This window comes from Natator depressus, chromosome 1 (genome assembly GCF_965152275.1).
Source record: "Natator depressus isolate rNatDep1 chromosome 1, rNatDep2.hap1, whole genome shotgun sequence".
Classification (NCBI taxonomy): Eukaryota; Metazoa; Chordata; order Testudines; family Cheloniidae; genus Natator; species Natator depressus.
In genome coordinates this window covers 4,666,471-4,678,225 of record NC_134234.1, presented here as the reverse complement: position 1 = coordinate 4,678,225, position 11,755 = coordinate 4,666,471, and the positions used below count along the sequence as shown (strand labels likewise).

At 47.0% G+C, this 11,755-nt stretch overlaps 1 protein-coding gene across 1 annotated transcript; it reads left to right on the top strand.

Annotated features, from left to right (window-relative positions):
• The first annotated feature begins 1,412 nt into the window (after positions 1-1,412).
• LOC141976449 (olfactory receptor 52N4-like) lies at positions 1,413-2,351 on the top strand. Its single transcript, XM_074937477.1, has one exon. The coding sequence runs from the start codon at positions 1,413-1,415 to the stop codon at positions 2,349-2,351; it is 939 nt and encodes a 312-aa protein (XP_074793578.1).
• The last annotated feature ends 9,404 nt before the right edge of the window (positions 2,352-11,755 follow it).

The following is an 11,755-nucleotide window of genomic DNA, read 5'->3' as shown; positions in this document are numbered from 1 at the left end:
TTTATTGATGTCGAAGTTCATCTGCCATCATGCTGCCTATTCACCTGACTTCGTTAGCTCCCTGTGAGGACTTCTCTGGACTTGACTATGACCTAAATAATCTGGTGCCATCTGAAAATGTTGCCACCTCACTGCTCACCCCCCTTTCTAGATTGTTAATAACTATAACATATTTACTGTATTATTTGATATAAATTGTATAACCCCCCTTTAATGGGTTGGACCCACCTTCTGGGATGCAACCTGATATACTGGGGTTTCACTGAGCCACTCCTGCTCCGCCAGCCTGAATTCCCTCCCCCTGTTTTGCTGAATTAAGATCTGTGGCCCCTGGCAACACACACACACACGCACACACACACACACACACCTGCAGACAGAGACTGACGTCAGCTCTGTCTTAGGGGATTCACCCAGCAGTCACAAGCCCACCGCTTTGGGGGAATAAACCCAATATAATAATGTCTTGCGCTGTGTAGAAAGATCTGCACAGCGCAAACTCATAAAAATTCACCCACATCCTCAATGTGAAGAGAGACATGCATAGATTATCCCCCCGCCAATGCAAATTGCACAAACTGGGTTTAATAATAAACAAAACAGATTTATTAACTATAAAAGGCAGTTTTAAGTGATTATAAGGGATAACAAACAGAACAAAGCAGATTACCGTAGGAAAGAGACAAAAAACACAAACTGAGCTTAACACACTACATAGGTAGTATATGCATTAGCTAATACTCACCCTGAGTGATAAACTGACTGGCAGATTCTTAAGGCACAAGTTGCCTTGGCTTTCCCAGGTTTCCATAGACAGGCTAAAAAGCCTTCTAGCCTGGGACCATCACTTCCCACAGTTCAGTCTTTGTTCCTCAGGTGTTTCCTGGTGTGTTGTTGAAGGGAGAGTGAAGTCCTTCAATCATGTCATTTCCCCCCGTTTTCTATCTTCTCCCTCCTTGCTGAAAAGCTCTTTTGCTGTGACCCGGGTCAAACAGTTCCCATTGTGTAGTGCTATCTCTCAGAGGTTACTATTGTACACAGTTCCTGGGGTAATTCTTGTGCTTGTGTGCATTTCCTCAATAAGCCATTAACAGTGTTTGGCCTTTTTACTGTTGTACCTAAAAGGCTGCTTATGGGTGTTTTCAATCTCAGGACGTGTTTCAGTAACACATACACAGCCAAACTTCATAATTTCACACACAATGATAATACATATAATCCAACAATATATTACCATCCAGCAGATCAAGACTTTTAGAATGACACCTCACAAGGCATACTTTGAATAAGACTTATTCTAATGACATGAGAGTGATATATATTGGTGTGTTAGGGTGTAACACACCATCTCTCTATTTCTCTTCGCAGATGCCCTGAGCATTTCTGAGCCCGAACAACGCATTGACAACCTCATGGCAGTTTTCAACCTCACCCCCTCTGATCCTTCAACATTCACCCTGATGGGCATCCCTGGCCTGGAAGCTGCCCACCTCTGGATTTCCATCCCTTTCACTACATTCTACATTATCAGCCTGTTGGGAAATTTCATGGTTCTGTTTGTTGTAGGCAAAGAGCAGAGCCTGCACAAGCCGATGTACCTGCTGCTCTGCATGCTAGCGCTCACAGACATCAGCATGTGTACCTCCATTGTACCAAAGGCACTGTGTATATTTTGGTTCAATTTGAGAGGCATTACTGTGGGTGGCTGCCTCACTCAGTCATTCTTCTTTCACGCAAGTGCTATGATGCACTCAGCCATCCTCATGACGATGGCCTTCGATCGCTACATCGCCATATGTAACCCTCTGCAATACGCCACCATCCTCTCCAATGTGAGAATAGCTAAGCTAGGGCTACTGGGTTTGTTGAGAGCTGTTCTCGTCGTTATGCCCCTGCCCCTGCTCCTGAGCAGGCAGCCATTCTGTGCCAACCGCATTATCCCCCATACGTACTGCGAGCACATGGCTGTGGCGAAGATGTCATGTGGGGAGATCACAGTTAACAGGATGTACAGCTTGGTGCTCACATTTGTAGTCATCGTGTTAGACCTGACGCTCATTACCCTATCCTACATTCTGATCATCAGGGCTGTCCTAAGAATGTCCTCCAAGAAAGCCCACCAGAAAGCCCTCAACACCTGCACAGCCCACATCTGTGTGATGCTGACGTCTTATACTGCGTTCCTCTTATCCCACCTAACCCACCTCTTCAGTCAGAGAATCGCTCCCCATTTTCACATCATCTTGGCCAACCTCTATTTCCTTGTCCCCCCCATGCTTAACCCTATTATTTATGGGGTCAAATACAAAGAGCTTCGTGACAAAGTGAACAAATACACCTGCAGAATATAATTACCAGGGGTCACTGATTTAAACCTCTGTGACATTAATTTCTCTTCATTAATCAAGGGTGCTCTGCCCCAGTTTGCCTGAGCTCAGCATTATGGAAGTTCAGAGTCTGAGAATTTCCTCACACCTAACATCTTATCACTCCATCACCAAGTACTCCTCTCCCTGTTGCTCAGTTCCATCTCTCTGACCATCACCTGACCTCTCTCAGCATCACCCGTCAGCCCCCCAAGTCCCAAACACCATGTCAATCAGCTTTACAGTCACTTCCAAACCACCAAAATATCTTGCAGCTTTCTGACGCAAGGTGGCTTTCTGTTAATCCCTGTGTGAACAGGATTCTGGATCAGTTTGGATGAACGGAATCTATGCTTTCACATAGCCAAAGACAAAGGAAGACACTACAATGCTGAACTGCTTTATTGTGTGTGCAATGATGACTATGACATCACCTTTGAGTCAAATAACTTACCACTTTACACAGTTCATTTTGGAGTCGATTTTCTACTGGAGCATTGACAACAGGAATTGTTAGTGTGTATTTTGAAAGACCTCAAAAGTAGGTGTCGAGATTTCATGTTGGAATGTGTTAAACAGGTGAAACAGGGATTGCCACCAAATGTGCAGATTATTGAAACTCTTGCAGTACTAAGGACTTCGACTGTGATCAGTCCCCACAACCAAGATTAGCTGATATCTCTTTTTTCCCATTGTTTTGTGGAGAGCTCGAACACTTGGAGCAGCAGTGGGAAGTTATGCCTCTGGTTCACTGGCCTCTTACTCAGGACAACCAAGTTGAGCAGTTTGGGGTTGAAGTTCTCGAACACATGGATGCCATTGAGGAGAAAGTCTTTAGAGAACTTGGCTCATTTCCTCTTTCGCTGCTGTCGTTACCTGTTTGCAACACTGAAGTAGAAATGTAGTTTTCTCAGATGAACTTGATAAAAACAAAACTGCACAGCAAGATGCAGGAGGACCTTATAGAAAACCTTCTTCATGTTAGGGTGTATATGCAATGACACAAAATCTGTGGTGAAGAGTTTACAGCAACGAAAGAAATGATTGCACTGGTCACTGCTGATGGATGACCAGCAGCAGAAATTCTGTACTTCAGACAAAGACAGCGAGGATGAAAGTTTGCCTTTTAGAGACTAACAGTGAGAAACTAAATCAACACAAAATATGGACACTGACTACTATCATTGAATGCATTAGAAATAAATAATATAAAATGCATTTTTTTTCTTTGCACTACATACATTTTGGACTACTTTTGGGTTATTTTTAACACTGCTCCCAGGGGGTCATGATCTATTCCTTTCTAGATGATTGTCAACTCACAGACTGCTCCTTCAACAAGGCCTGTCAGGTTGTGCCCAGACTGCTTTAGATTTTTCACGGAACTGGGTCCTCAGAACAGCATCCAAAAATGAAACTTCAGAGCCTAGGTATAGAGCTGAGAGTTTATAAGGACCAACCTCAAATCACCACAGGACAAAGCACTCGTGCCTCAGCTCTGGTTCCTCTCCTTGGCCAGGCTCACAGAGACAATGCAAATGATTCCTCAAATATCAGCCAGACACTGCCTCCACCTCCTGGGGCACATGGTGGCCGGCACAGGGGTGATACCTCATGCCAGGCTTCATATGCCACCTCCAGGTGTGGTTCAGTTCGATCTACAGTCCCAACAGAGACAGACTAGACACATATCTGGCACTGCCCACCAAACTCAAGAACTCCCTGGGCTGGTGGAAAAACCCAGCATAGCAGATTTAGATGAAATCTCAAGAAAATCTTCCTAACTGTAAGAACAGTAGGACAATGGAGCAGACTGGCTCAGGAGGTTGTGGAAGCTTCTTCACTGGAGGTTTTCAAAAGGCAGATGGAGAGCCATGTGTCCTGGACACAACAAATCCTTCATCTTGGCAGGGGGCTAGACTAGATGACTATTGCACTCCCTTTTAACCCTGGGGCAGAACAAGAGTACCCCAGCTCCTATGGATGGGACCGATATGGGTGGCTGGGGCGGGGAAGATGAGGAAGGCTGAGGAACTCCGGCTGACATTTTCAATGCTCCTCGTCTCCAGAAGCTGCTTTGTATCAAGGGGCTGCACAAGATGAGGAATGAGGACATGCTGAGCTCCGAAACCACACCCATCAATGCTGTGTCGTTTTGGCAGCTGTCTTGCTGGGAACACATTACTCGAGTGAAAGACCAGCACATCCTGAAGTGGTAAAACTGAGGAATGCCACTATAAGGACCGCAATCACATGGGCACCAAAATCTTTGGTGGGGCGACAAGACTGCTACTGTGTAAATATAGAACCCAAACCCATTAAGCATGTTCCCAGAGATCGATCCGGGCAGCACTCAGTTTTCAAGCAGGCTATGTTCCTTTGAGATTTCCCATGAAGATGATGATAATGACTGATGGGATGAATGGCTCCCCAGATACTGTGGCAAAAGGCCTGTTGATCCAGTAATGTGTGTGAGGCTGAGGTCGGACAAACAGAAAGTGCAGATGACCCTCGCTGAACAAGGAAAGTGAGTGGGACATTTTCAGGGGGTCATGTATTGCACATGATGGGTAGTGGGCAAAACACTCTTTCCTTTACCTTTGCTCTGTACCTTGGCTTGCTTTTCTCCTGTGGTACACACCAGAATGCAGTCTTTTTCAGGACATGGATGTATGTCTAATATAAAAACACAAAATTAGATCTCAGTGAGCTCTAGTTCGACCTATATATTACTATGACACACTGTACCCCCAAGCAACACCCTGGCACCCCCATATTTATCAATGTTATCTAATTGCAACAAATCTTATACAAAGTATGTCATGTGAGGTGTCAATGGAAAAGTAGTGGTTGGCTGTAGATGATTATTCTGTTTGTATGCATGTCTCATTTTTGTATCTGAAGTTACAAATATTGACTATGTACCTGTATTTCCAATGTGTATGCTTCTGTGGTAACTCCCACAAGGTAGTCTACCTATAGTCTAGCCAGCATATTGTGAATGGACTATTAAATTTGATGGCCCATCTGTGAACACAATGGGCCATGGAAGAATCTTATCCCCAGCTGTTGGACTTTCCTGGGGATGTTCGAGTGAGAATATGGATTATGACCCCTACTCTGACTCACTGACCCATGCAAGGGCATGTGACCAGCTCATGTGCCACTGGACTCATCTTGTGCCTCTACTTTCCCACCAGCTCTGCTGGGGCTTTGTTTGGCAAAATGATCTTCCCTCCACACATCAGAAGCTATGAACAGGGGAAGTGACATCTCCAGTTTGCTTCACTGCCCCCCCATAACTGAACACCTGGAAACACGGCTAGAGGGAAAAGACTGACTGGGGAGGTGGTCCCCATGGTACAGCAGCTGGAAGCAGTAGTTTCTCACTGGTCTTGTGTGGTTTATCAGCTTTAGCAATGCACAAAGCCACACAGTAAGAAGCCTCAGTAGTCTTCATGTTAACAGTGCTGTGCACTTCAAAAACTATTTTTTGTCCTGTTAATGCATGGAGCTTCCTGTGGAAAAATTCAACGGGTATGAAATATGCTTCATCATATTTTCAGCTTCTGTGTTTTTCTTTAATCTCTGCTGCCTGACTGCAGTTTGTGTCGTAGGCTTTTCTCCCTTTGTCACAAAACGAACCATTTCTCACGTTAGCTTTTTCTCACTGTAAGCGTGCTGCTGCTCATTGTGATCAGTTTGTTTTAAAGTATTTGGGGGAAAACAACACATCGCACGTCTGACGTCTCACAGTTACTCAGAGAGCCCTGAGAGGGATGAGTGTGAAGCCCTAAAATGCTCCATGTGGCTGCGGCTCCCGCTGTCACCCCATGGTGGCTCTGGCTCAAGCTGTCCCCTTTATCCCCTCCCCGGGTGTACACGACCCTTCTGCACAACCTCCAGCTGCCTGGGGCTGACAGCCAGAGCTCTAAAAATAAAACCAAACCAAACCACACAGCTTGTGCCTCTCTTTACACATTCCCGCGCCTCCCATAGTTTGAGAACCGTGGCTCTAAACAGATCTGAATGAAAGCAGCTCTCCGAGAAAAGCACGAGAAATGTCTGTTGGAATGATTGGACAGCATTTCGGCTCCTTCATACTGATCCTCAGCACTTGCAGAATTAAGCCCGTTTGGCTGAATGGTGCTGAATTGATCAGCACTCACTGCAAGCTTTGAAAGCCATTGGAAAGTTGTTCATTTATTATATCGAAGCACCTGTAAAACGTGTTAACTTTGGAAAAGTGTTCTGAGCCGGCAAGTCTTTCACCTCGTGACGGTCATCGCTCAGGCTTGGTTGGCAGGGGAGTGTCACCTTCTGGTCAGGACTTCAGCCGTAATGTGCAGGGGGTTGTTGGTAGGGGATTCCGGGCCCTCCCACTCCACTGGGCTTTGACCCCTGGCTCCCTAGGGTCTGTCAGTGCTCTGACAGCTGGGGATAATAAGACGTCATGGGAGCTGTATGGCTCTGGGAAATGGGGAGACTGGCCTGAGGGCCAGAAGCTCCCCCGCTGCCCAGACTGTGGCCCCAGCCCCTGCTCCATCCCCCTTCCTCCATATCCCTGCCACACACTGAGTCCCTCCTCTCCTCCACCCTCCTCCCCTGTAGCTCCCCGACGGCTCCCCCACCTGCTGTACCCCGAGTACCTCCATTGCCCCTCTCCCATGATCCCCACCGCCCACTGAGTCTTTCCATCTAAGTGTGAGCAAGTGTCGAATTCATTGAAAGGGAACTTGCATGTTTACTGAGCACTCCATCTGTGCCCCCTGGATCACATTTGAACCCTGCATCTCCACTTTAAGCTATTTCCATTGACTGGGATGAAAACCTGCCATTTCATTCACCTAACAGTGCGTCAAACGTAGAAATCAGCTGTCTGCCCCATTTTCCTTTAGCCCTCTTGTTTTTGTCTGGCTGATATTCTCATTGTCCATGTGTGCTTGCGTCAAGGTTCCTCCCCCACTCTGGGGTACAGATGTGGGGACCTGCATGAAAACCTCCTAAGCTTACTTTTACCAGCTTAGGTTAAAACTTCCCCAAGGTACAGATTAATTTTGTCTTTTGTCCTTGGAATAACCACTGCCACCACCAAACTCTAACTGGGTTTACTGGGAAACATAGTTTGGACACATCTTTCCCCCCAAAATCCTCCCAACTCTTGCACCCCACTTCCTGGGAAAGGTTTGGTAAAAATCCTCACCAATTTGCATAGGTGACCACAGACCCAAACCCTTGGATCTGAGAACAATGAAAAAGCATTAAGTTTTCTTACAAGAAGAGTTTTAATAGAAATAGAAGTAAATAGGAGTAAAGGAATCCTGCCTCATACTGAGAATGAGGGGCGATCAGCAGGTTATCTCAAGTGCTTATATACGAATGCACAAAGCCTTGGAAACAAGCAGGGAGAACTGGAGGTCCTGGTGATGTCAAGGAATTATGACGTGATTGGAATAACAGAGACTTGGTGGGATAACTCACATGACTGGAGTACTGTCATGGATGGTTATAAACAGTTCAGGAAGGACAGGCAGGGCAGAAAAGGTGGGGGAGTAGCACTGTATGTAAGGGAGCAGTATGACTGCTCAGAGCTCCGGTACGAAACTGCAGAAAAACCTGAGTGTCTCTGGATTAAGTTTAGAAGTGTGAGCAACAAGAGTGATGTAGTGGTGGGAGTCTGCTATAGACCACCGGACCAGGGGGATGAGGTGGATGAGGCTTTCTTCCGGCAACTCGCAGAAGCTACTAGATCGCACACCCTGGTTCTCATGGGTGACTTTAATTTTCCTGATATTTGCTGGGAGAGCAATACAGCGGTGCATAGAGAATCCAGGAAGTTTTTGGAAAGCGTAGGGGACAATTTCCTGGTGCAAGTGCTAGACGAGCCAACTAGGGGGGGAGCTTTTCTTGACCTGCTGCTCACAAACAGGGAAGAATTAGTGGGGGAAGCAAAAGTGGACGGGAATCTGGGAGGCAGTGATCATGAGTTGGCTGAGTTCAGGATCCTGACACAGGGAAGAAAGGTAAGCAGCAGGATATGGACCCTGGACTTCAGGAAAGCAGACTTCGACTCCCTCAGGGAATGGATGGGTAGGATCCCCTGGGGGACTAACATGAAGGGGAAAGGAGTCCAGGAGAGCTGGCTGTATTTCAAGGAATCCCTGTTGAGGTTACAGGGACAAACCATCCCGATGAGTCGAAAGAATAGTAAATATGGCAGGCGACCAGCTTGGCTTAACGGTGAAATCCTAGCGGATCTTAAACATAAAAAAGAAACTTACAAGAAGTGGAAGGTTGGACATATGACCAGGGAAGAGTATAAAAATATTGCTCGGGCATGTAGGAATGAAATCAGGAGGGCCAAATCGCACCTGGAGCTGCAGCTAGCAAGAGATGTCAAGAATAACAAGAAGGGTTTCTTCAGGTATGTTGGCAACAAGAAGAAAGCCAAGGAAAGTGTGGGCCCCTTACTGAATGAGGGAGGCAACCTAGTGAGACAGGATGTGGAAAAAGTTAATGTGCTCAATGCTTTTTTTGCCTCCGTCTTCACTAACAAGGACAGCTCCCAGACTGCTGCGCTGGGCATCACAACATGGGGAGTAGATGGCCAGCCCTCTGTGGAGAAAGAGTGGTTAGGGACTATCTAGAAAAGCTGGACGTGCACAAGTCCATGGGGCTGGATAAGTTGCATCCGAGAGTGCTAAAGGAATTGGCAGATGTGATTGCAGAGCCATTGGCCATTATCTTTGAAAACTCGTGGCGAACGGGGGAAGTCCCAGATGACTGGAAAAAGGCTAATGTAGTGCCAATCTTTAAAAAAGGGAAGAAGGAGGATCCTGGGAACTACAGGCCAGTCAGCCTCACCTCAGTCCCCGGAAAAATCATGGAGCAGGTCCTCAAGGAATCAATCCTGAAGCACTTACACGAGAGTAAAGTGATCAGGAACAGTCAGCATGGATTCACCAAGGGTAGGTCATGCCTGACTAATCTAATCGCCTTCTATGATGAGATTACTGGTTCTGTGGATGAAGGGAAAACAGTGGATGTATTGTTTCTTGACTTTAGCAAAGCTTTTGACATGGTCTCCCACAGTATTCTTGTCAGCAAGTTAAAGAAGTATGGGCTGGATGAATGCACTATAAGGTGGGTAGAAAGTTGGCTAGATTGTCGGGCTCAACGGGTAGTGATCAATGGCTCCATGTCTAGTTGGCAGCCGGTGTCAAGTGGAGTGCCCCAGGGGTCGGTCCTGTGGCCGGTTTTGTTCAATATCTTCATAAATGATCTGGAGGATGGTGTGGATTGCACTCTCAGCAAATTTGCGGATGATACTAAACTGGGAGGAGTGGTAGATACGCTGGAGGGCAGGGATAGGATACAGAGGGATGTAGACAAATTGGAGGATTGGGCCAAAAGAAATCTGATGAGGTTCAATAAGGATAAGTGCAGGGTCCTGCACTTAGGACGGAAGAACCCAATGCACAGCTACAGACTAGGGACCGAATGGTTAGGCAGCAGTTCTGCGGAAAAGGACCTAGGGGTGACAGTGGGCGAGAAGCTGGATATGAGTCAGCAGTGTGCCCTTGTTGCCAAGAAGGCCAGTGGCATTTTGGGATGTATAAGTAGGGGCATAGCGAGCAGATCGAGGGACGTGATCGTTCCCCTCTATTCGACATTGGTGAGGCCTCATCTGGAGTACTGTGTCCAGTTTTGGGCCCCACACTACAAGAAGGATGTGGATAAATTGGAGAGATTCCAACGAAGGGCAACAAAAATGATTAGGGGTCTGGAACACATGACTTATGAGGAGAGGCTGAGGGAACTGGGATTGTTTAGTCTGCAGAAGAGAAGAATGAGGGGGGATCTGATAGCTGCTTTCAACTACGTGAGAGGTGGTTCCAGAGAGGATGGTTCTAGACTATTCTCAGTGGTAGAAGAGGACAGGAAAAGGAGTAATGGTCTCAAGTTGCAGTGGGGGAGGTTCAGGTTGGATATTAGGAAAAACTTCTTCACTAAGAGGGTGGTGAAACACTGGAATGCGTTACCTAGGGAGGTGGTAGAATCTCCTTCCTTAGAAGTTTTTAAGGTCAGGCTTGACAAAGCCCTGGCTGGGATGATTTAAATGGGGATTGGTGCTGCTTTGAGCAGGGGGTTGGACTAGATGACCTCCTGAGGTCCCTTCCAACCCTGATATTCTGTGATTCTATGATTCTAATGCAGAAATAGGCAACTCACCAAAATCCCACTGAGGAGAGAGAGGAAATCTCCTTACGGCAACAGGAAGGCAGAACCCCAAGAATCAGTGTATGAATCTCACGTCTGACACTTGGTGTGCTGGACCGTGACCTTTATGATTCCCCTGTACAGTCCCTGTGGACTCTCAGGTTGGCCAGGATTCCTAGACAATTCCCTCGGCTCTGTGAGAAGCAGGACAAGCAGAAAATAGATCCTGGAGAACTTCAGCCTGAGAGCCTCCCCTGGGAGTGAAGAAATGAGTCGCTGATAACAGTGGCTCAGATTGTCAGGGCACAATGAGTCTTGCAGACTTGATAGCATTGTCCGACACTACTGAAACCCCGGAGAGAAAAGGAAGTGCCAAGCCTTAGATGTATTCATTTCTTGATCAACGTTTCTGTGCCCATAGTCATAGAATCTGGGAATCTTCTTATTCTCTCCCAGCTGACGAGCCCTGTGCTGAACCCCTGAGAACATGACGTCCTGTTTCAAACACAGAGTAATAGCCCATCCCATCTGACAGCCTATCTCTGACAGAGCACAGCGCAGATTGCCCCTGTTTTGTCATAAATCCGCCATAGTGCAATATCGCGCCATGGACAGGAGAAGCTTCCTGAGCCCCTTCAGTGATCAGCATGTGCCCTGGAGCCTGGGGACTGCTCGAGTCACTGCACAGGCTGTAATAAGGAGAGGGAGGGTGGAGGGAGAGATTCAGAGGCACAGAGGTGAATTGGGTGTCCAGCCACATTCAATGGGACTCAGGTTGTTAAAGGCACAAAGGCAGTAGGCACCAGTTATTGTTTTGGCCTTCACAACATCCTCTGGCATAGAGTTCCACAGGGTAGGTCCATCGATGGCTATTGGCAGGGATGATGTCCTCGCCTCCGTTGGCCAGAAGCTGGGAGAGGGCGGCAGGGGGCAGATCACTTGTGATGACCTGTTCTGTTCACTCCCTCTGAAGCACCTGGCCTTAGCCACTGTCAGAGGACAGGATACTGGGCTAGATGGACCTTTGGTCTGACCCAGTGTGGTCATTCTTGCGACTAAGAGGGGACATGATATCACTCTGTAAATCTATGACTGGTCTGGAGAAAATGAAACCAGAATATTGTTTACTCCTTCACATACCACAAGAACTAGGGGGCAACAAATGAAAT

What these genes read in the sequence shown, in the direction of transcription:
- LOC141976449 (XM_074937477.1), top strand. Translation starts at nt 1,413, where the DNA reads ATGGCAGTTTTCAACCTCACCCCCTCTGATCCTTCAACATTCACCCTG.